This window comes from Phytophthora cinnamomi (assembly GCF_018691715.1).
Source record: "Phytophthora cinnamomi strain GKB4 chromosome Unknown Contig16, whole genome shotgun sequence".
NCBI classification, from domain to species: domain Eukaryota; phylum Oomycota; class Peronosporomycetes; order Peronosporales; family Peronosporaceae; genus Phytophthora; species Phytophthora cinnamomi.
In genome coordinates, this window is record NW_027150949.1 from 1,355,716 (window position 1) to 1,380,046 (window position 24,331).

The following is a 24,331-nucleotide window of genomic DNA, read 5'->3' on the forward strand; positions in this document are numbered from 1 at the left end:
GCACAGCATCCAGCAAGGACACTTCCATCTTCTTACGTTCGGTCAGATGAGTCTGGATAAGCGCCAGAATCTCTTGATCGCCTTGCGCTTGGGCAATTTGTAGTGCTGTTTTGTTGTGTCTGGTTCGTACTTCGACGTCTGCCTTACTATCAAGGAGAAGACGGGCCATTTCGCTATGACCTGACCTTAAAGCAAGCAGAAGTGGGTTCCAGCCGTCATTATCTGCCAAGTTTACGGACGCGCCTTGATCAATCAACAACCGTGCAATTTTCGATTCTCCCTTTTGGGCTGCAAGACCCAATGCCGTCACTCCGACCGAGTTCTGGGCGTCTACACGTGGCTTTCGGTCGAGTAGGACCCTCACCACAGCTTCGTGACCTGCAAACGCGGCCCACATCAATGGAGTCCACCCTGTTTTACCTGGTAGGTCTGGAGTGGCATCATAGTGAAGAAGAAGACGCACGACACCCTCGTGGCCTTCGCGTGCAGCAAATAGTAGAGGCGTCCACCCATTTCCGTCCTTGATGTCTACCAGCTCTCCACGCTCCAGAGCGAGTTTGGCTTCATCAATTTTGCCTCGCTCCGCGGCTTGGAGCAGTGACAACCGGTTGCCCATAGTGTCCTCAGTTTGATGAGTGCGATTGTCAGTCTAATGCTGGCGAGTGTCAACGAGCTCGATTTATCTCGAAAATGATGAGAACTGTCAACACTTTTGGTTAGCACAAGGAAACCACCCATGACTAGTAAAGTAATGTACGTTGGGATATGCTGTGGCCTCGGGCGGTGGACTAAAACGTTTATTCGTCACAATGGCACGGCACGATCTTTTTTAAATCGTGCCGTGCCAGATAACTTAAAAGTGATCAAATGCTTGATCGTGTAATTTCCTAATTAGATATCTCCTGCAGCAAAGCAACGACTTCGCTGTGCCCTTCCTGTGGCGTAGTCTAACGACGTCAGCCCGTCCTTAGACCTCAGGCCCGCGCTGGCGTTCCAGTCAAGTAGAGGTCGCACTGCATCTACATGACCTTCGCGAGCAGCATGCATGAGAGCAGTCATCCCCCGGTCGTCGGCCGAATCGACGTTGGCACCAAAATCGATTAGCAGCTGCATGATACTGCAGTGATTCGATCGGGCAGCAGCAATAAGCGGCATTTGCCCCGCGACGTCAGCGATATTCGGGTCAGCCTTTCCATTTAGCAGACAATGAACCATCTTTTTGTGTCCATTTTGTGTTGCTTTCATCAAAGGTGTGCAGTGGGAATCGTCAGGCTCATCGACGGCTGCTCCACGAGCTAGTAGCAACAAAGCAATGCTGTAGGCGTCCTGGTCTACAGCCACACGTAATGCCGTCTTGCCACCGTTCGCCTTTGCACCGATTTGCGCCCCTCGATCCAGTAATAACCGCGCCATTTCTTTTTTCTTTTCCATATCACGGCAATACAACATCATATTAAGTCCACAAATGAGTGGCGTCTCTCCGTTGGTTCTTCGTTCCTCAATGTCGGCGCCGCGATCTAAGAAGAGGGAAACGGTTTCTTTGTGACCGTGAAATGCGGCCTGTGTCAACGGAGTACATCCATCTTTATCCACAACTTTAAGGTTCGCATTCTGGTCGAATAAAAGCCGAGCTTCTTCCACGAGTCCATACAACGCAACCAGGTGCAGTGGCGTCACCATGTTTGTATCTGTCGTGTCAACAGAAGCTCCGTATTCCAGCAGTAGTTTCACCTTCTGCAGCCTTGCAGACCATGATTTGGATAACGCGTGGTGCAGCGCAGTCCGCCCAGTGGGATCTTGTGCATTCACATTAGCCTTTGTCTCTAGAATAGCGTGTAACACCTCGCTCGAGTCGCTTTTAGCTGCCAAAATCAGCGCTGTGTTCCCTCCCGTATCCCGCTCATCGATGTCATCGACTGTCATGAGAGCTGCTTTCACTTGCTCGAGATTGCAACTTGATGCCACCTCTAAAAGCGTTGGGTTATCTAATGCCTGCTTTCGCAAAATATTCACCACTGCATCCATTCCTTCAGACCTTGCAATTTGAAAAGCAGTTGTACCATCCGCGTTGCGAAGCTTGCTGTTTGCATGATGGCTTAAAAGTAGACGTACACTTTGACTATCTCCAACCGAAGCTGCCAGCATCAAAGCCATTTAACAATAGTTCGACAGTCGTTGGGTATTGTTTGCTAACAGCAGCGATTAACGCCGTTCGTCCGCCTGTGTCTTGCGCATCAATATTCACTTTCCTACCAAGAAGTTTGACCACAGCAGCGTTATTTCCTCGTCTAGCGGCGTTCATAAGTGGCGTAATCCCATCGTTATTCGCTGCGTCAGCATTTGTACTCGTGCTTAAAAGCAGGTCCACCAACTCGTTAAATCCAAGCAACGTGGAAACCGACAGTGGAGTGTTTCCATCTTCATCGCTGGCATCGACCTGTGCACCGTGCTCAATAAGTAGATGAGCACCTTCAAGGTTGTGTCGTCTGACTGACTGGATTAGCGCCGTTCTCCCTTTCATATCGCGGGACTCGATGTTTCCATTCTGTTCCAAAAGAAGCGTCAGCAGCTCTGTGGTTACCTTCAGCAGCTAAAAGCATTGGAGACACTCCATTCCAATCGAAAGTGTTTACTTCGGCGCCAAGTTCAATTAGCTGTCGCGCCATAACCACATCTCCTTGCCGCGAAGCAATCATCAGCGCTGTTTGACCACTTCTTGTCACTGACGAGGCATTCGCCTTGTGGTCGACTAGCATCTTTACTGCGTCGTGGTGGCCTTCAGCAACTGCTACCAACAACGGAGTGTTTCCATCCTCGTCCAACATGTCCACAGTCTTGGCTCTACCAAATGCAGCACAAAATGCTACGATGTCTCCTGATTTTGCTCCGTCGAGCAGCGACGAATGGAGCAGTTGTCGGTGCTCCTTAATGAGTGCTACCACTTCTGCGTGGTTCTTCGCTTGTGCGAGCTCTTGTGCGGTCATACCAGATTGGCCACGCTTGTCGGTATCCGCGTCATGTTTAAGCAGAAGCTGTACAATATCTTGCTTATCTGCGGCACACGCGATCATCAGCGCGGTCGTGCCCTGCAGATCCTGCAAGTCAACCGAAGCTGCATTGCTCAGTAAGATGCGGCCAATGTCAGCACATCCGTCCTTTGTAGCAACATGCAATGGGGTTCGGCCCTCTTTATCTTGTGCATCAACATTGGTTTTCCGCTCAAGCAATAGGCGGGTAATAGCTTCGTTCTTGCCTTTAACGGCCGCATGCAATGGCGACCTCTGTTTCGCATTTCCAATATTGACCTTAGCCCTGTTGTTTAACAACATTCGCGCGATATCAAGATGCCCACGAAATACAGCGAAGAATAATGGTGTGTTTCCGTCTTCGGCCTCAGCATTTACGTCAACTTTTCGAGCAATAAGGAGGCAAAGAACCCCCATGTAGCCGCGAAGTGAAGCCCAATGCAAAGGGGTCATCTGCCATCGGTCTGCGAAATCCGTTTTGGCGCCAGCATCAAGTAAAATACGCACAGTGTCTTGGTTGCCCTTCGTAGCTGCAGTGATAACGGTGTCTCCCCCCCAAGCATTCTGAACATCGACGTTAGCGCCACGTGATACAAGTAAATTTACCACGTCGTCGTGTCCATAGTGTACAGCCGCAAAAAGCGATGTGTTTCCATTGCTATCCGTGCTTTCAATGTCTTCACCTCTAGCTAGAGCAGCTTCCACCGCGCTAGCATCACCTTACTCAGCAGCATCCATTAGTGAAATAATATTCCCCAGTGGTGATTCGCTCTCCACTTGCGACTCCCGACTATCCTCGTTACAATTGTCATCGCTCTCGCTCTCGGTCATCGAGGAATCACTATCACTTTCGCCGACAATCGTCTCCTCTTCTACCCCAGAGTTGTGTAGGTTTTCACTTTCGCTATCACCTCCGCTGTGGTATTCTTCCACATTCGTGATCTTAGCTTGGGCGTGGAAAGCACCATCAAGCGGGGACATTGATTCTGCGGCTGCCTCAGTTGTCGTCCCCGCATCTTTCACTATTGTACCTTTATGATTATACTCGTCAAAACGTTTTGCGATCTCGGACCCCTGAACTTCATCACCTTGCAGCGTGGTGTTATGAACTGACTGTCCTGGTTGTGTGGTGTAGCCACGTTGCCTCAGAAGTGTTGCTAGCATCGGGTCTTCGCGAGTTTCAGCATAGTCTAGCGCTGTTCAGCAAAACCGACCTCCCGTCGTTATCCACGTCATCGACATTCGTCTTTCGAGTGATCAAAAGCCAAATCAGTTCTTCCTTCTCGTTTTCACAGGCGGCCCACAGCGGCGTTCGTCCATTCGTGTCTGCCAAATCGATCTCAGCACCACAATCGAGAAGAACTTGCGCCGTATGGAGGTGCCCCGCTCTCGCTGTATGATACAAAGCGGTCCGTCCGTGTCTGGAGATCGCGTTGATATTCGCCCTCCGCTCGATCAATAGTTGCTCAGCACCGAGATGGCCGCCAGCAGAGGCATACATCAGGGGAGTCCACAACACTGCGTCTGTGAGATCAACCACAGCTTTGTGGTCAAGTAAAAGACGAGCGATGATTGATTTTCCGTGTTCCGCAGCACAACATAGCGGCGTTTTGCCTGCTTTTCCCGCTGCATTGGAGTCTGAGCCGTGTTCTACAAGTAGACGGACCACTTCTTCATACCCGCTTTCCACAGCCACCAACAGAACTGGAGTTTTGTCGATATCTCTTGTGTTGGGGCTCTCTCCACGCTCGAGAGCAGCCTTCACGCCCTGTATATCGCCTGCAGGACTGAATCAAGCAGCGATATTCAATCTTCAACTAGTTCATCTCTTTGCTGAGGTGGTTCAGTCTCGTGAGAGTCGAGCAGTGGCTTCTGCTGGCTCTTAAACTCTTCAAACACCTTGATAACATCTGAGTTTCCAGCCCCTCCGCCATTTGCAGCGCTGTCTTCCCTTGTTTCGTCTGAGCGTTCGGATTAGCTTGATTTTCGATAAGAAGGCGGATTAAGTCGACGTGACCGCTTCGAGTGGCATTCATAAGTGGAGTCCACCCATCCATGTTGGCTAAGTCGACAGAAGCTCCGTGGCTCAGTAGCAAACGCGCGATGTCTAGCCGACCTTTCTGAACTGCAATCGCGAAAGCTGTAGCTCTGACTGCATTTTGTAGGTTGACGCTCGCCCTTCGGTCGAGTAAGAGTTGCAGCATACCTTGATGGCCAGCGTCAGCAGCCCACATCATCGGAGTCCACTCTATTTTCCCGCTCAAGTCAAAGCTTGCGTCATAGTAAAGAAGTAGACTCACCACCCCTGCGTGGCCTTCTCGAGCTGCCAGCAGCAGCGGGGTCCAGCCGTTCGCGTCTTTGGTATCCACAAGCTCACCACGCTCCAAAGCGAGCTTCACCTCCTCGATCCTGCCCCTCTTTGCTGGTTCAAGCAGCGACAACCGATTTCCCATGCTATTAGTGCTAAACCTGCTGCATACGCTTAGTCGCGCAGCCCATACAGAACGGTCTTCTTCGCGCGGCACGAACAAAAGTGATCTGAACGATAGGGAGTTGCTATAGTTGGGTCGCTCCAATTCTAACCTGGATAAGTTGTCCTCAGATCGAAGGAGGACGTATAGCAGCGCTCCAAAGGTGTGTATATTTTCGACCCTGTTCGTCTCGTTGTCATCCGATGTCACCCCAAGCTTCTTTTTTCGTCACACCAGAACAACGATCACCTCTTGTCCTCGCTAAAGTGGGTCAGTCCGCGGCCACGCGTCTGCATTCTCAGCGACAAACTCACGAAACGAGCGCGGTTTGCGTCCCAGCAACTTCTCCAACACTTCCGTGTCCACTTTTCCTTGAGCGCCAGCTTCCAACGCCCGAATCACCGCAAGTTCCTCCTCGATGGCGTCTCCAGGGACGCCACGCACCCACCGCGCAGGCTGCACCGCCCACAACGGGAAGTGCGAGTAGTTCACCCTGTCCCCAATGCCCTCCGTCAACACCTTGGCAACATCCTGGAACGTCAACGCGTCGGGTCCCGTCAACGTGACCACCCCGTGGTCTCCAATTCCCCCACCAACTCCCCCCTTGTGCAGCAGCAACGCACTGAAAGTCTCCGCAACGTCCAACGGGTGGACGAATGCGATGCGTCCCCACTTGACGCTCATGGAGAGCGTCCTCCCACACACCAAGTCGAACATCCGACCTCGGAGGAAAGCGTCCATCCCCGTGGGGGTCCGTAAAATGAATAGGTTATGAGCCCATTGTCCGTCACCTCCAAATTTCGCCGTCAGCTCCTGTTCTACCTGCCAATTCGCCCTCCCAACAGCCGAGGGGGAACGTTCCCCCACGAACCCTTCGGTCCACGATAACTTGGCGACCAAATGGTCTCTGGAGACGAGAGTCGCCACGTTTTGCTCGCACTGGAGCCCCTCGTCGTCAGCGTTACTCGGTAGGTTGATGACGTCATCTCCACGGCCACTGGTGGCTAGAATGACCCCGTCACACACACCCAGCGCCGCTTGCAGGTCTTTTGGGTCGGTATAGTCCGGGATGGGTTCGTGTTCGTGGGTGGATAGGAGGAAGGGAAACTGGGAGCGCAGAGAGCGCTCCAGGTCGCGGGATGTGGACGAAAGGAGGAACTGTATGGAGGCGGAGGGGAGGCACGAGGAGAAGTGGAGCAGGGAGGACGCGAACGGCAGCGAGCGGCGGGTCACGGGCAGCAGGAACGTCGGCGGCATCCTGTCTTGCGATATTGTCAGAATGCGTGTCTTCAACCTGAATATGTAGATATCTGTATGAAGGTGTGTAAAAAAATGTTTAGATATTATACGGGTTTTAAATTTATCGAAAGACCCGGTGAATACTCATGATCCAGAAGGTACGCCTCAAACTCACCCCCACGATGTTTGAGAAATGGTTGTCACAATTGATTTGAGTATTGTCGAGGGCTAACGTTTGCCAGCGGCCAGTGTTCGGTGCTGCACCTCAAGGCAGAACGACTTGCTCAAATGGCATGTGCGGTTAGCACCACCACGAATTTCCTACACGAGCTGTAACGTCGATCTGTTCCTACACACAATTTGCACGTCCACCTTTACCAGTCTGTCGATGAGCTTTAGCGCCTCGCGTTCGACGTGCCCGCTCCCGTGCGCGTTCCAGTAACGCGCCCCTCATATCGCTTCCTAGACCTCCTTTTAGCAGCAGGAACTTTGCCACTTCATCCTGGTTATTGTCCATGGCCAAGCACGTCGCCCTAACGACAACATTCCACTCGCTTCTGTGGACCAACAACTTGACGGCTTCGATGTCTCCGCTAGCAGTGGCTTTCAGCAGCGCGAACGTCGTGCTGCACGGATTGTGGCTCTCCACCAGCAGCTGAACCACAGCAAGGTGGCCATTGATCGTAGCATCCTCCACCGCTGTCGTCACGTCCGCCAGTCCATACAGCGCATAGCTGCTATCCTCCTCCTCCTCTGCTGCCGTCTCGTTCGTCAGCCCCGTGTCCTCCTCCTCCGTTGATTTAATGCCCGCCAGTCCATACAGCTCATAGCTGCTCTCCATCTTGAGCAAGAGCTCGACTGTCTCCACGTGGCCATTCGACGCAGCAGCGTTGATGGCAGCTTCCATCGGGGGAATGTCACGGACAGCTACGTAGTCCGGGAGTTGCGTGCCCCACGCCGTTCGACTCGGCCACCGAGTTCTCTCCTTCGTCTCTGGGATCTCGTGGCAGTGCACGTAATGAGAATCGGGCGGCACGAACATCCACGGGAGCAGCATTTTCACGACAGAGACCTGGTTACGTCCCGCAGCCAACTGGAGCGCGAAGGTGATGGCGGGTTGGCCGCATCTCGTGCGGAGGAAGCGGACAACTTCGACGTGTCCGTTCACGGCGGCAGCGCGCAAAGCTTCGTCCAGGTACAAGTGTCGGTTCTTGACCGCGCGCAGTTTCTTGCTCAGCCACTTGACCACGTCCAGGTGGCCGTTAGCGGCTGCCCCCGTCAACGCAGCAGAGGAGAAGCGTCCTCGTCGACTGGCGCGAGACATCCGAAGCACCCCCAAATGACCGTGAGCTGCAGCAAAGTCCAAGGCTCGTCCAGTGCAGGGGCGAGAGTTCCCGTGCGCTATGATCACACGCTGCAAGTTGCGATACACAGCGACGTCGAGCGTCTTGGGCTGGAGGAAGTCGCTCACGAGCCGCAAAACTCGCGGAAGTTGCTGCAGCTTCGGTGGCATCGAAGTCGAGACAATGAGGAGAGAGGTTGTCACCATTGCGCGCGAAGGGGGTCGTTGCGAAGTGGAGTGACTGACGCCCTGCCTTCAAGGCGTCGAAGGGATGGAACATGGCACTCGCGTCATCTCGGGGATGTCTAGGGCGAGCACCACACGGTTTGCCTGTGCAACGTGTCACCGATAGTCAAAGACTCGATGGTCGACGCCACCAACCTTGCACTGGTAACGAGCTCTTCCTCGCTTCATGGCACCGAGATGGTTGTTTGTGTGGAAAGTCTCGGAATCAAGTTGCAGCTCTGCTGGGATGGTGCGGGTGTCATCCGCCTCCGTCGTGGTGATCTCTGGGCCAGAGATCACCACTTTCGTGGCGCCAGACTCTGGCGCCACGAAAGCTCCAGCTGATGAAGCAGTTGGGTCTGGATGGATGACAGTGCTACGAGCGCACGACTGCGACGAGACAAGGTTAAAGTAAAAATGCAGCGCGTTTGCTATTATTTTACAGAAGACAAAATGGAACTTGCTACGATAAGGTTGCGTAGTGAGGATCTACAGGTTGGGCTAGTTACAGAGATGCCTTTGGAGGAATGACGCAGCCGTCGCCAAGCCAGCAAGTCGGTACGGTGACGCGCGAGAACAGCAGTCGATCGCCAATTTTCACGCAGGAGACTTAATACACGCTTCGCCTCGCCGCATGCCTGCGCGCACCGACACCGCAACCAACGCCCGTCTAATCAAAGGTCACGAGGTGCGAGTCCATGCTGCTGAGAGCAATCGCGAAGGCCTGCACCGGGGTGAACGGGTGCGCGTAGTCCATCGAGTACACCTGGCGGTCCTGTGTGCGGCCGAACAGCATGAGCGTCTTGTCCATGTCGTCTGGGTGCGAGAGCAGGAAGTTCTTGACGGATGCGGCGGCGACGCGGCCACCAAAGTCCAGGCAGTAGGCCTCCAGCGACTCGATCCACACGGGCGGCTTGTTGATCAGGTGCAGTGCACGGGCCGTGTCCGGGTTCTCAACCTGCGACAGGATCGTGTCCTCCTTGGTCTCTGCTCTCCACGGTTGCACTTGCCACGACGGGGCACCACCCACCGCACTGTCAACTTCCGGTACGGGCGCAACAAGCGGAAGTGCAACGCGCATCTGGCGCGGAGACTTGCCGAACGTCGCAGCGTACTGCACAGCACCCAGCTCTAGCGGCACCTCTCCTGTCGTGTCGTACATCGTGTACTGCGAGCCCATGTAGTTCTTGTCTAACCTTGCCACCGGCACGGGTGTGTTGAGCGGGTACGCTCCGTCCTCGTCCGTCTGGTTGGAGGACGCATCCAGGTTGGTCGCGAGCGAGATGATGAAGCTCACCGACATGTCGTACTGGCGACGACGGACCGCAGTGCACAGCAATGTGTCCGTGTCCTGCGTGTACAGCTCGTAGTTGCCTCCACCGCGGGTGCGGATGTAGCACTGCATCATGAGCGCTTGGGGCGGGGATGGGGCCGTGAGGAACCGCGCAAGGAACGTGCTGTTCATCCTCGCCGTGCGGATGAGCAGCTGCCGCAGCGCCACATCCGCCGGCGGCGGGGGCTCCACGGGCGCCTGGTCGCAGGCGCTCACATGGTCCGCGAGGCCGGCCTTCTTCATGGTCTCGGCGCAGTAGGGGCAGTTGACCTTCATCTCGTTGGCCATGCGCTGCGCGTGCCGCGAGGCCGCGAGCAGCGAGAAGCCGATGGCCTCTCTGCACATGGGGCAGGAGCCGCGCTCGCTGACCCAGCGCTCGATGCACTCCTTGCAGAAGATCTGGCCGCAGCACGTGGCCTCCGTGGCGTTGGTGAACACCTCCTGGCAGATGGCGCACTCGAGCATCTTGCGCGTGTTCTCGAGCGCCTCCATCTGCTCGTCTCTCGGGATGGGCTCGGGCGCGGGGTACGCCAGCGTGCTCACGAGGTTGCTGGCGGCGAGGGCGGAAGCCGCCGTGCGCTGGCCCAGGTGCCTGCTCTTGAGCGCCGAGTGGATCTCGAACAGCATGTCCACGACCTCTCCGACGCTGCGCTGGGGCTCAGCGTCGGGCTCTGCCTCTGCCTCGGGCTCTGGCTGCTCCTCGTCCACGTCCATCTCCTCGTGCTGGTTGTCCGTCTGCCGCTGCTGCTCGTCGTCGCTGGAGCTGGGGAAGAACCTGTTCCTGCTGCTGCTGCTGAAGGCCGCGCCCTCCTCGTGGATGGCCGAGAAGCCCGTCGAGTGGCGCTCGCTGAGCCGCCGGCGGCTGCTGTTGCTGCTGCCCATGAGGTCCACGAGGCCCTCGCCCTCGGCGAAGAAGCTCGAGACCTCGATGTCCATGTCGAAGCGCTTGTGGCGCGGCGTCACGCGCGGGCTGCTGCGCGGCGACAGCAGGATGAGCTCGGACAGCGTGCGCGTGCGGTGCATCTTGTTGCTGTGCTTGGGCTCCGTGACCACGCGCAGGCGGCGCTGCGCGAAGCGGGAGGCCGAGATGGGCGCGGCGCGCGCCTCGCCGCCCCCGGCGCTGCTGCTGGGGCTGGGCTCGCCCGCCGAGAGGCTGGGCGTCGGCACGAAGGTGGCCGCCATGGTCGGGTCGGGTCGAGACTCGAGACTCGAAGCTGATACGGTACTTCCCCGAAACAAACGGTGGAAGTGCGCGAGAGGACCGAGTGTTGGTCGCTGGCTGGCTCGAGCGAAAGTCCGCGAATGACTCGGCCGAGGCGCGGGGCTGCGCTGGGCGCGGCTGGTGTGGCGTTGTGTGCGCGGAAGAGGCATACTGGGGGCAAGTGAGGCGCTGACCTTCCCCTTGATTTCCGTCCTCGAGTGTCGTAACACAGCCGGCAGCTGTCTCTTCCACGGCGCGCCTTACCTTCCATATCCTGTCGTAACTGGTAGTATACAACTCTATTTTGATTGCGGTTGAGACCTGCCGTAACCAATTCCCCTGTGCTTCTTGAAGCATATGATACAGCGCCACTGGCAAGTCAGATTCGGTACCGCGCGCGGTTTGGCCCATCCGCTGCGATTTTGAAGCAACGGCGACATGTTGAAAAGTGGCACTGTACTGGGCTGTCTCGGTCCGGCGGCCTGTACTCGACGCGAGGCGCAAATGTACTTGCGGGCGGTCTGCTTGCGGGCAGCCAGCGCGGCTCGGGCTACAGCGCGCCCAGCTGGCGGTGCCTCTGCTCGGTGCTGGTCGGCTCGCGACGGTGCCGTACTGCGAGCCGCACGCCACGCAGGCGGGCTGACGGTTTCAACACGCACTGGGCTGATGGGTGAGGCCACCGCAATTGACGCTGGCCATTGACGCAGTGACCCGAGCGGCGGCTCTCTTCCCGTCGGACATCCACCGCACATGCGCTGCTGGCCATTGAAACGCTCGTCGTCGACACTGCGTAATGCCGTCGCAGCGCTGCAACCAGGAAGGAAGGCAGAGGGGAGCGATATTCGAACAAGAGCGGAGCAAATCAGAGCGCGGTGCCGGATAATGCCATACAAATTCCAAGGCTGACATGTTCAGCGAAAATTACCGGATAATGCGGCCGCCCGAGCGTTGTCAGCTCCTCCTGCTGGCTGGCTGGCTGCAAGTTGCAGCCAGCCTGCAACCCGTGACGAGATCACCTTACCGATCGGCCCCGCGTCCTGGTCCCACATTGCACCGAGCAAGGCGACCGGAGCCGAGCTCCCCGGCGCATCTTCTCGGCCCAGCGACACACGCACAAAAAAGCGCAGCGAACGTTCACTTCAACCAGCAAGCACAGCTCTCGATCGAGCCGAAACTTTGCCCCTGTCGGGCTCTTCCTGTCGCCACTTTGGACTTTAGTGCCAACGGAAACAAGCAGCAGGTGACTGCGGTCAGCTGTCTCTCGCCGGATTGCACCACGCGTGACTCGCGTCCGTGGCAAGCCAGCCAGCGGCTGTGCTCACACCTGGGCGGCGAGACCACCCGGCAAGCTGACGCGACGAGACTCTCGATCTGAGCCCTAGCTCGCGATCCGCAGCACACTCACGCCACATAACACAATGGCAAAATGAAGTGTTGTCGGCTCTACTCCATGGTAGATCTGCACTGAAGACCAGTGTGGATTGCCAGGGCCGCCGAGCTCCAGTCCGAAGAATACGGTTTCTTGCATCTCGCTGATTTTTGTTGTCTACAATTAGCCAGCTCGCGACAGATACTGTAGTACCGTGCAGGGTCACCTTGTATACAAAGAAGCTTGTTCCTGGCTTCGATATTAATCTATTTATTGGAAGTGCTTCCTCCGTAGTCTACGCGTTCTCGGCGACCTCCTCGGGGACTTCAACCCTGTCTTTGACAGCTTGGTGCATCTCAGGTTCAGTGAGTCCCATACGACCGCGCCACAGCTCGTACATCCGCAACGGATCCTCGTCGTTCATGGCGTCGATCATGCCCTTCGCCTTTTCTTCTTCGTTGAGAAGGCCGAACCAGTCGCCGCTAGGATACACAATGCATGCAGCGGCATAACGGTGGCCACCGTAGTGGCTGGACGTCCACAAGTTCAACGGCCTGTTCGCCTCAGCTGCGGAGCCCTTCAGCCACTCCAACAGCTCTGGACCCTTGCAGCCGCACCGCTCGTCTCTGTGAAAGAGAAAAAAACAAGAGTTTTCCACACTCGATATTAGAACGTGCCAACACACACAAGCCAGCACCGGAACAACACACTACATAATACCAAGCAGCAGTATCTCACCTTGCAGCGTGGCCGCACACCATCATGTGGTATCCGTCCTCCATCTGGGTGTACTGCAGGTTTCTGCATGCAACAAAAGCAAGCATTCACACCCCAACGGTTAGCACTGTCCTTCTCAACCCAACACTGACAAAGCCACCCAACGTACTCCTGCTCCAGCAGCGCCGGGAGGTCCAGGTCCTCCTTCAACGAGTTGGCCACCAGCGTCGAGACTGCAATTGCACCAACAAAGCGCTCCATCAGCCACAGCAAACCCCACAACCACAATAGCCAGCAACCAGTCTTACTCTTCGAGGGGACAATATTATGCACCCGCACGCCGTCCGGGAACACCATAACATCATGGGCGCCTTCCTCCACATGCTCCGCCGACTCCTCCGCCTCTCGCAGCGCTCCGCTGCACACACCCGTGTACGGGATGGCCGCCGTGACCAGCAGCGGGCTCTTCTTGACCTTCGCGATGTCTCCGCCGTACTCCTTGGCCAGCGCGCCCATGTACGAGCTCAGGATGTGCTCCGGCGAGCGCTCCAGCTTGGCGGGCCACGCCCGCGGGTCGGCGCCCTGCGGCTCCACGACCACGTAGTGGCGTTTGTACGGCCGCACTGATCCCTCGATGAACAGCGCGTCGCTCTTCTCGGCCGCGGCGTCGCCCGCCACCGCCTTGCGCTCGGCTCGCTTGGCGCGGCGCTCGGCAATCTGATCGGGCGTCAGACGCGCGCCCATCTGCGGCGCCTCGCTGCTGAAGAACGCGGCGCAGCGGCCCGCAGGCTGCAGATGCAGATGGGAGGCGGCGAGGCGTGTGGAGACGGACTTGGCGAGGCGCAGCATGGCGAGAGCAAATGGGGAAGTGGCCACCTACTTGACCGGCGGAAAACGTCGACGCACGTCGGTAATGGAGCTGCTGGTGGCAGGAATGTGCTATCTGTGCATGCATGACGCGCAGGGAGTAATCGCGTTATGTGACAGCAGACTGGAATGATGGTAGATTATGCTCCGCGATTTTGATAGTACTTGAAGTAATAATACATGTAGTACTCAACACCTAGAATAGCAAGCGAAAACACTGCTCCTTTCCGGAAGCAATTATAAGTGGCACCAAACGTCCCGCGAGCGGGGAGTTGTTCGCGGGGGACGAGGACAAGCAGGCAACACCTCGCTTGAGCGCTCGCAACTACAATACATGTATGATCAGAAGCTTAAGCAGTAGTATCACATGTATAAAACAGTAATGTATATAGTATCGTTGTTCCCAAAGTGCTATATTGTCGTATATAGACGAAAAATCACTCGGTTCACTACATGTAACATGTAACTACGCCTGCCATCGCGCTTCAACTTGGACGACGAATGGCTACGTGTCACTCCTTGGATGCAATGCATGACAGGGAGCGCTGTTGCTGTATTTCCGTTGCATTACCTGGGTCTGTGCCATAGGCCTAGGTATCCCACCACAGAAAACTCCGTTGCTTGTGCATTTTAGCACCGCGCGTGGTGGCGACGGCCTCCGTTTCCGTGACGGCGGCCGTGATGGCCCGAGTGCACGAACCACTCACGACCTCGGGGGAGTGGAGTGGCTGCAGCTTGTCCTGGAGTGGGTTGCTCTGCGGACGGTGGCGATAAATCCTCGGTGCGAAGGGCTTCGCGGCGTTGCATCCCCTCATGCTTTCGAGCTAGATAGATGTGGGCGAAAGGAGGGCCTCGTTTCATCCCACAACGTTTCTCTCCACGGACAGCAGCAAAGGCCCGCATCTGCTCGTCCAGGAGTGGCTTGCCTGTTGGGCTGCTCGAACATCGACTGGCCCGCCCGCGCAGGACGAAATCTTTCATAGCAGCTTGCTTCTTGGGTTCTGCTTCCGAGGTGGAGGTCGAGGCGCCAAATTGTCCGGCGTCATTCGTAACCTTGGAGCCACCTCGCGCGCTGAAAGCAGCGTTAGCTTGTTCTCCCGACCATGACTGACGCGAACGCCAGCCACCTCGGCCGTTGTGGCGGGTGCGTGCTTGGGCTTGCTCTTCCGCGAGCGGGTGGCGGCGAGAGACACCACGGCATCCACCGCGACGCGAAGCTTTCACAGCACGAATCCGCTGGGTCACCTCTTCTGACATCGGGGCGGTGCTGAAAGCGGCGGTGGAGGTCGGGGTCGACTGGCACATAGTGCGAAGGGGGAGGGGTTTGGTGGCGCGCTGCATACTGGAGGTGGCAAATTTTGAAGTGAGTGAGCGAGGCATTGCGAGGCTGCACAGTAGATTTCCACAACAAGACTGTCATTCCGATTGGAATGTAGGTTGGTCGTGCTTGTAGTTGACGGGGCGATTATGAGTAGAGATAGCTCCTGCAGGCTCGAATGCTATCTGCGTCCGTGCAGAGACCAATTTCAAATGAGTCGCCGACCACTGAGAGCTTCGTATTGATTGTGCCCAGCACCGTTTGAGTTACTTCTCAGACAACAAAATAAGTAGTAGTAATTGTCCACTGCTTCCAGAATTCATATGCTTCCTATCGCTATCAATCCATTCGTATAGCCTGCTGGATTAGTCTGCTGCTGCCAGAAGATCAGCAAAATCGTTTCCCCCTTCAAAATTGAAAGTATTGAGTGCCGCCGCTATGTCAGCTTGGGCCACTTGCTGCACCAGTCTTCGCTGGCTGTTGAAGGACAGCAGCAACCGCGACGAAAACGTGATGCGCTGTCCTATGATCCGCGAGACGAGAGTTTCGTTGCTCAAAATTTGTGGCAGCAAGGCGATGACCGTTCCGCGCGTGATTCGCCCAGTGAGGCTCGCGAGCACCTCCACAACGCAGCCAGCATCTCCACTTCCACCGGTCATACCCAGCACTCGAATGGATTGGACAGTGAAGGTTGGATTGCCGAAGGTGGGGCGACCCCGCTGCATGACGAACTGATGAACTTGTCCACTTGCCGCTGGATCCTGCTGGCTGACGTGAGTGTGCGAGAAAAACATGCTTCGTGAACTTGGGGCCATCCCGAAGGTGCCACCGCGCAAGCCTTCAAGCAGCGCCCACACCAATTTGAGCACGTCGCCTTTGAAGCGCTGGCCATTCAGCAATAGACGACTGAGATACACGTCGCGAAGCTCCGTCAATCGCTGGATCTGCTGCCGAAGCTCGTTGATGTCCAGCGTGAGATTGTACAGGCGAGACTCGTAGACCTCGTACTCATGTCGCTTTTCCCGCTGGGCAGCACTCATCCGATACGGCCTTTTGCGCTCGTTATCCGGCACAAACATCGGCACCGCAAGCTGGGGACAAACCATCTCTTGCGATTGAGGTGGTGGTGGTGTTGGCCCAGGTAATGTTGGCGCTTGATTTCGTGGACTCCCCGGGCTTGAACACAGCAACTTGGATATCTCCATTTTCTCGACTCGCAACTGGCCGGGAGCGATGTAAAGCTGGAATGTGGCGCATGAGAAAGTTGGTATTCGACAAACTACAGACAGATGTGACACCTTTGTTTTTTTGTACTTCCCCGTTGGAAACCCGTCGCACAATGTCTCTCCAGAAATTCGTTTAGTTGGTATCTGTCTGATGACCCGACCCTGGTTTCGATTCCAGCGACTCAATCCAGCTGCAGAATGGGACGAGGAATTCCTCACTGGGGATCGTTTTACTACACGAACGACAGTCCAACTGCAATTTGGGACGCGCGTTTTGATTCACTAGTTACTGCTCTACCATAGACACTCGAGGTTTGACTGTGAATCTGAGCTGATCATCAAGGTTCGCGTAAGCTTCTAGAGCTTAGTGCCTTCCTGGACAGGCGAGTGCTCGAGCAGGTAGCTGTTGTCCTTGGCCACTTCGTTGGTCTTGGGCGTCATCAGCGACACAGCCACAGTCACGACGGGCGGGACAATGAGCGTCACGATGAAGGTGATCATGCTGTTCTGCGAGTAGAGGCCCTCGGGCAGGATGAACCAGTTGAAGCCGCCGACGAACTTGCCCTGAGCGATCACGCCGCAGATGAAGATGGTGAGCAAGCCAGCAGCACTGCCAGCAAGTGCACCGGTACGAGTCGCGCGCTTCCAGGTGCCCAGAAGCATAGGGCCAACCGCAGCCGTGCACAGCAAGTCGGCGATTAAGTAGAGAGTCAAAATGTCGTACTGCTGGTACCCGATAGCGATGGCCGGCGCGTTGAGAAGCACTGTATGTCGAAAACACAGCAGTAAGGTAAGGCTCGAATAGAGAGTCTCGCATAGCTAGATGAAAGGAACTTACCACAGATAATACGCGCGTGCATCAGCGAGATCTTGGGGAAGCACGTGGTAAGCTCCGCAGCGAGACCCATCTGGATTGAGTCGGAAACTCCGCTCGACAGCATAGCGATGACGACAACAATAAGCACCTGCCAACCGCGGCCCATATCGATCAGGACAGCGAAGAACAGGGCTCCGTCGGGGTACGCAAGGTGCGAGACCATGCCGGCCATCGCAAGTGCCACGGTGAACAGTGCAATGATGACACTGGCAATAAGCGCGGCCTTGCGAAGCGTGTTGTCGTCGTAGGCGGCGTACACGCGCTGCCAGAAGCCGGTGAAGAAGAGGTTGGAAGCCGTCACGGCGATCACGAGCGTCACCAGCGTCTCGAAGCCCGCAGTCGTGAAGGCAGCCACGTTGGTCGTCGACCACGCGCCCTCGGGAATGGAGACGTGGAAGAACATAGCAACACACACAACAGCGACCAGGAACACCACACCGATGCCCTGCCACACGTCCGTAGCGAGACTGGCACGCAGTCCGCCAATGATGAGGTAGAGGTTGGTGAGGAAGGCCACGATGAGGATCGTCACGATCGGGTGGGCGTTTGGCGACATCATGGTCGTGAGCTGCGCGATGCACGTGTACTCGGACGCGAGGCAGATGAACTGGTAGAACATCGAGATGAAGCCGACGTACACCTGCATGATGTAGCCGAAGCGACGAGAGACCACGTCCGTCATGGTGACGTTCTCGCCCAGAGCAGAGCGCGTGTACGGGCCAACAAGGGCCAGCACGATCATGCCGACGACGCCTGAGAGTGCGTAGCCGATGACTCCCCACGAGCCAGCATCCACGCCGATCTCCGGGTACGAAAACAGCGTTCCTGCGCCAATTCCAGCCGAGAAAAAGCACCACGCCAGACGCAGCGTCGTCGTCGAGTTCTTAGCACTGTAAGGTAAATTCCAGCATCGCCACGAAAACGTTAGGTATTTTGCACTTCTCCTACTACAAACAACATTGAAGACTTCGACCCACCTGACAAAGTTCTTGACCGAGTTGACTTCCATGCGTCGACTAACAATGATGGCGTAGGCTGCCACCGCAATGAGCGTGGCGGCCATTACGCCGTAGGTCACGCCACTTGCAAGCATCTCGATGTGGTCTTGGACTTCAATTGAGAGAAAAACAACAACATCGTGAGTGTCCCAACAACTGTCGCTCGACAGAGTAGCAATTGCAGCACCCACCTGGAGGTTTCTAGTGGCGTTTGGGGCAGGGATCAGGCAGACATGAAGACATAGGCATCGTCAACAACAAGAAGAGCAGCAGTCCCTCCGCCGGTATGAACCGGATCAGGTTCTAAGGGTCTCATCTCAGCCGGCCAACGCATGGAACTGGTCCATGGCTGGCAGTCGGCACCCCTCGCTGATTGAGTGTCAGTGCATACAACTAACACCAACAGGACGAGCAGCAGACCTAAAGAGAAGGCGAAGAAGAGCTAAGTACAGTACCCGGAGGGCGAGGGAGGCGTCGGGGCGTGTGTCTGTGTGAAACGAACGGACACTTCAGCGAATCGAAGCGGAATCGCGAATGGGACTTCGCGCAACGTGTTGGCACCGCGCGCCCTGCACCCACCAGCACACGAGTGGTGGCAATGTGTTTACAACCGTGCGCTGATTGGAAGCAGACGGTTTTGGTGGCGGAAAATGTACAGCCCATGCTTTGCATTCGGAGGGGGTGAAACGACACTAAAATCTAGAAAAGGCGCTCAGGTTAAATCGACCCGTGGCATTTGAGAGCCACTAACAGAAGATGACACCCGTCCCACAAGCCAACAGTGGACATGTTTCACCATGATTGGGATTTTTTATTTATTTTCAGTATACTTCTTTCCCTACCCCTTTTGTAAACATGGGCTGTATCAACGGCCAAGTGTATCAACGCTGTATCGACAAGATAAAACACGAGTTTTTTTAAGCCGAAAACCCGAATAACACACACCGAGCTGACCAATCAAAGCATTCGTACTTATGTGAGTAAGTATTATGTGGTACACTTCGACGATTTAAGTTAAACTTTACTGCATTTGCTTCTATGTAGCCAAACCTTCTGCATACACTGAACTACATGTATCGCGCACGACGAGCTTGGAATGCACCCATTCTTGATGTACGTCTTGGAGACGCGAGGAAATCGGAAGTCATTGTCGCCTGCATGCCCGATAATGCTTTCCATAAGGTAGCCGCTCTGTTTTGCGTGGAGCATAAGATGCTGTACCCTACCTGGATATGTAGCGGCGTCAGCTGGATTTCACGCTTCTGCTCGGCTCCTGCTTAAGACCATACACCCTTAATAGGATGATCGATGATCGATGTTGCCACGCATGGAAATGCTGGGTGCCACCACTCGCCCGAAGAGTCCTTAACAGCTTTACACTGTCACTTGAGTCGAGTTTTCAGAGGTCGTGAACACGCACAGCAGACACGTCAACGCAGTGATCGCCCCACTTAGCAGTTTTGGGATTGCGGAGTTCCACCAGAGTGGGCTCCTTTAAGAGAAAACGCGTTGTACTAAACTAAACTAAGTATCGATCGGGCGGGCGACTACAAACACCATACAAACTACAAGTTTCTGAGGCTGTGAGCAGCACAGGCCTCATACTCCCCCGAAACTTGTAGTCTGCATCATCAATCCAGTTGACCCACTTCAGATTCTTCAGTGCACAGGCATTCAACACCTAATTGCTTTCGGTGTTTGCGGAACTTGCTCTTTCCCAGCGCCTTGGTTAGAGCATCTGCTGGCATATCGGCTGACGACAAATGCTTGATCTGCATGTAACCAGCATTCACGTAGTCAATGACCTTGTACACTGCCAAATCTAAGCATTTGATCTTGTGGTGGCCGCTTGAGTGTGTCATCACTTGAACGGCAGACATGCTATCTGTAACGGGGTTACACAAGTGACAACAGTCACTTGTGCACGATAACGGTCACAAGTGACAACTGTCACTTGTGCATGACATTTGTCGCTTATGGTTTAACAGATAAATATCTGTTAAAGGTTTTAGATACTTCCTCACATTGGTGTAAGACACACCAATGGATACATTGAAGTGGGCCACCACAATGAGTGGTCCACACATACCCAAAAGATCCTATTGGTAGAAAGCAGCATCTTTCTACCAATCAGAGACATGCATATTAGCGGGGCTCTGACAGCCAGCCGCTGCCGACCCTTTCATAGATGATAAACAGTTTTTAGCAGATTTTAGAGGAAGATCAATTTTCAAACAATACAGTTCTCATTTTACCTTAAACTACCTATTTGGTGTTTTATTTGATTTATATTATACTTGTGGACTCAAGTATAATTAATTCAAATTATTAATAAACTCCTACGCTTCCTCATACACGTAGCGCGACGTGTAAGCTAAAGTAGTGAGTCAAAGTAGGCCCACTACACCTGGTAGCACTTTGTAGTCCGTCCAACGACCGACTACGTGACGTCCGTACAGGGTGTACGAACGCGGAGCCGAGAACCACATGAGCACGGAGGTGCCCATGGAGAGCTCCAATACGCCTGCAACTCATGTTGCACGCACGGACTGCCCCCACCTGTCGGATCCAGAGTGGGAGGCCCTCCAACGACTGTCAACAGTCATTGAGGAGGCGGCGATAGCTACAATGTTGCGTACGCTATCGCCGACAGAGCAACATGGTGTTGCTCTGGGATTCATCATGAAGGAGCAGCGCGATGCTGCTTCCTCAGCAACGGCGTCGTCGGGGACGACACCACGTGCTCAACCATTAAAATTGAGCGTGAGCAATTATGTAGGAAGAGAGGGCGAGCCTCTCCTCCGATGGCTTGTCGAACTCGACACAGCCATTGCGGCTCGACGTATCGTCGACCCGTTGTCAAAGGTTGCGTTCGCCATGTCATGTCTTGGCGGACGAGCGAGGAGTTGGGCGTACGGACGCCGACTCTCAACGTCAAAATCTTTTTTTTTGGCTCCCATGTTTGCAAACAAGGTTAGGGAAAGGAGTATACTGAAAACAAGTATTGTGAAAACCGGCGATACGTGCTTTAGCACGTACGAGATATTCAAAGAGGAGCTCAAACAAGCGTTTGAGCCCCCGCAAAATGAATTCCGGTCGAGGACTGAATTCCTCGACCTGCAGCAGGGTAAGCATGACGTCCATGCTTACGCGCAGCGTGCACGGTACTTGGTCTCGAACATCGTGACCAACCCGATAGACGAGGCGACTAAAGTCGTCACGTTCATGAAGGGACTGAGAGATGGGCCTGTGAAGACCTATCTCTTCCGAGAGTACCCGAGTACTCTCGAAGCTGCGATTACTCTCGCAATGCAAGAAGCGTTTAGCCTGCGGCAGGCTAAACTGCATGCGAGCGTGCCGAGGTCGCAACCGCGCCCGGTAGTGAGCACGGGAGGTCCGGAACCAATGGACCTCTCGAATGCAACGGCTGCTGGTCACCAGCAGCACGGAAATAATGTGCGATGCTTCCGTTGCGGAAGGATCGGTCACTTTGCCAGAGAGTGCACGGCTCCCGTGCACTACAATAGTGGCCGTCGTGGCGATGCCGGGCATCGCCGCGAACAAACAAAAAACGTGAACATCCAGTAGGCGCGGGGCGCCCTACTGGTAATGCAGTCGCGCGTGCCGACATCGGGCACGCGACAGTGAGGACTGCAGCCCCCAGTGAGACCAGCTCTCACTGCAAGAAACAAGATGACAGGCCAAACCTAGTCATCTTGAAGGTTTACTCGAAGAGAGCGAGTGACTCTCTTCGAGCTTTGGTGGATTCAGGCGCGTCGAACAACTTTGTTCGACTACGAAGCCTGCCGAGACTTGACTTCGAGGAGGTAGATACACCTCGAAGTCTTCTGGAGGTACGACTGGCAACAGGTGCCATCGTGAAGACCGAGAAGCGCGTCGTGAACGTGCGCTTCTCGTACAAACAACGAGTGTTTGTCGAACACTTTATCATCCTGGACCTGGACGATAAGTTCGACGTAGTAATGGGCATGCCGTGGCTTGCACGGCATGATCCGGTGATAGACTGGAAGAAGCGCGCGCTCGTGCGCTTCGGTCGCGACAGCGGAACAGAGAGCGATGGCCCTGTTACCGCAGCGCACGCACCAGCAGGTGCGTGCGACTCGCCAGTCGAGACAGCGCTTAATGCCGCTGTCCCGGGGTGCCCAAGGGGTGCGCATGGATGCGCACAAGAGAAATCCACGTCGGCAATGCTGCCGACGTCGGAAGGAAAAGCTGTACTGGTTCCGGGAACCAGTACCCACGTTCAAGCGTGTAAGGGACAGTCCCTGACCCGAAGCGGTCAGGTCAACAACGACGCGTCGGCTCCGGGAGCCGACGCACCCTCGGTAATGAGGGGCTCCGCCAATAACTGGCGTCGAGGTGACAAAGGCGTGTCAACTCCGGGAGTTGACGCTGCAAACAGTGCGGACGGTTGCAAACGTACCGCACTGACGCAATTTGCATGCTGTCGTGCAGCCGGGCTGCACGAAGGAAAATGCGGTCAAGCCGGGCTTGATACCGCGCGCCCGCGGACAGGGTCCGCCGGCGAACAACTGTCCACGGCCGGGCCTGGACCAGAAGAACAACTGTGCGGAGCCGAGCTCCGCACAACAAGAAGACGGCGCAAGCGGAGAACGCTGCGCAAGTCTCGGTCCGGGACCGAGACGCAACAAGAGCAGTCTGCTGGGCAGACTGCGGCGGTGACGCCGAATGTCAAGACGCTAAGCGTCTTGACGCGCACCGATACTGGATTCCAGTATCGTGACATGGAACTCGCTAGTCCTCCGACGACGGCGTCGGAGTTGACTTCGCTTCCAGCCATGACCTGGAAGCGCTTCACGCGCGACTTGCACGATGGACGCATCGAGCAAGTCTGCGTTCTTTCGGACAGCGAAAGAACGGCGAGCGAGAGCGAAGAGCTGAGTCAGCTCTTTATGGGAAGTACCACTGAGAGTGAAGACACTCTCAGTGCGAAGACGAAGCGAGAACGCTTCGAGGAACAAGGTTGGGACTCGCTGAAGTCGAGTCCCTATTACAAATTGTTGAGGGAGTACAAAGACGTACTCCCGGAAGAGATTCCTGCGGAGCTTCCGCAGGATAAGGGCATTCAGCACGAGATTGATCTCGTGCCGGGCACGAAGTACTGTGTCACGCGGCAGTGGCCACTGCCGCGAGAGCAAGTGAAAGCGATCGACGACTTCTTTGAAAGTCGTCGTAAAGCAGGACAAGTGCGGGAATCAAAGTCCCCGCACAGTGCTCCGACGTTCTGTGTCAAGAAGCCACAGGGCGGATGGCGCATCGTTCATGCCTACAACAAGCTGAACGATGCGACGGTACCGGCGCAGACGCCGATACCACGAAAAGATGTTATCATCGATTCGATGGCCGGGAGCACCGTTTACAGTGCTCTCGACTTGCGAGATGGATTTTATCAAATCCTAATGCGTGAGAGCGATATCCCTCTCACGGCAGTGAGCACGCCAAGCGGCATGCTCTGGGAATGGCTAGTAATGCCACAGGGGCTTAAGAACTCCCCTGCGACTTTCAACAGGTGCGTGGCGCACTTGTTGCGCTCGGTGCGCGACTTCGCACCGAGCTACTTCGATGATGTATTCATCCACAGCCGGGCTGTGGACGAGAAGACCGACGTAGAGATGCACAGGGTGCATCTCCGGAAGCTACTTGAGCTTATGCGAAAGCATAAGCTCTATGCGAACCTGAAGAAGTGTATCTTCTGGGCGAGCGAGATACCCGTCCTCGGGTGTCTCGTAGGGAAGAATGGTGTTCGCCCTGACCCGGAAAAGGTCAGAGTGATCAATGAATGGCCAATGCCTTCAAGTGTCAAGGAACTGAGGCAGTTCCTTGGCTTGGCCACGTACTTGTGCAAGTACGTGGAGGATTATGCGGGCAAGATCCGCCCGCTGTCACAGCTTCTTAAGAAAGAAGCTGTGTGGAATTGGACACTCGATTGCCAAAAGGCATTCGATGCAGTCAAGCGGGGCTTGACTGAGGCGCCGATCTTGGCAGTGGCTGACCAAGATCGCCCATTTCACGTAGTGTGTGACGCATCCGATTTCGCGATCGGATGCGCGTTGATGCAGCACGACCACGAGGGCCGTGAT

At 55.4% G+C, this 24,331-nt stretch overlaps 6 protein-coding genes across 6 annotated transcripts; all 6 read right to left on the reverse strand.

Moving 5' to 3' along the window:
• Positions 1-5,758: 5,758 nt before the first annotated feature.
• IUM83_02507 (RxLR effector candidate precursor) lies at positions 5,759-8,249 on the reverse strand (the record flags this gene model as incomplete). The annotated part of the gene is made up of 2 exons (XM_067926432.1): positions 5,759-6,319; positions 7,314-8,249. The coding sequence occupies 2 exons, from the start codon at positions 8,247-8,249 to the stop codon at positions 5,759-5,761; spliced, it is 1,497 nt and encodes a 498-aa protein (XP_067796680.1).
• A 724-nt stretch (positions 8,250-8,973) lies between these two features.
• On the reverse strand, positions 8,974-10,818 carry IUM83_02508 (tubby-like protein; the record flags this gene model as incomplete). The annotated part of the gene is made up of 1 exon (XM_067926433.1): positions 8,974-10,818. One exon carries the CDS (start codon positions 10,816-10,818, stop codon positions 8,974-8,976), a length of 1,845 nt encoding a protein of 614 aa, XP_067796458.1.
• Positions 10,819-11,387: 569 nt separating this feature from the next.
• Positions 11,388-11,886, reverse strand: IUM83_02509 (uncharacterized protein; the record flags this gene model as incomplete). Its single annotated transcript, XM_067926434.1, has 2 exons — positions 11,388-11,644; positions 11,763-11,886. 2 exons carry the CDS (start codon positions 11,884-11,886, stop codon positions 11,388-11,390), a joined length of 381 nt encoding a protein of 126 aa, XP_067796457.1.
• A 615-nt stretch (positions 11,887-12,501) lies between these two features.
• On the reverse strand, positions 12,502-13,772 carry IUM83_02510 (Thioredoxin-like fold; the record flags this gene model as incomplete). Its single annotated transcript, XM_067926435.1, has 4 exons — positions 12,502-12,832; positions 12,945-13,007; positions 13,093-13,156; positions 13,232-13,772. The coding sequence occupies 4 exons, from the start codon at positions 13,770-13,772 to the stop codon at positions 12,502-12,504; spliced, it is 999 nt and encodes a 332-aa protein (XP_067796700.1).
• Positions 13,773-15,473: 1,701 nt separating this feature from the next.
• On the reverse strand, positions 15,474-16,214 carry IUM83_02511 (uncharacterized protein; the record flags this gene model as incomplete). Its single annotated transcript, XM_067926436.1, has 1 exon — positions 15,474-16,214. One exon carries the CDS (start codon positions 16,212-16,214, stop codon positions 15,474-15,476), a length of 741 nt encoding a protein of 246 aa, XP_067796547.1.
• A 477-nt stretch (positions 16,215-16,691) lies between these two features.
• Positions 16,692-18,525, reverse strand: IUM83_02512 (solute:sodium symporter family; the record flags this gene model as incomplete). Its single annotated transcript, XM_067926437.1, has 5 exons — positions 16,692-17,098; positions 17,173-18,101; positions 18,189-18,315; positions 18,401-18,410; positions 18,502-18,525. 5 exons carry the CDS (start codon positions 18,523-18,525, stop codon positions 16,692-16,694), a joined length of 1,497 nt encoding a protein of 498 aa, XP_067796674.1.
• Between the last annotated feature and the right edge of the window lie 5,806 nt (positions 18,526-24,331).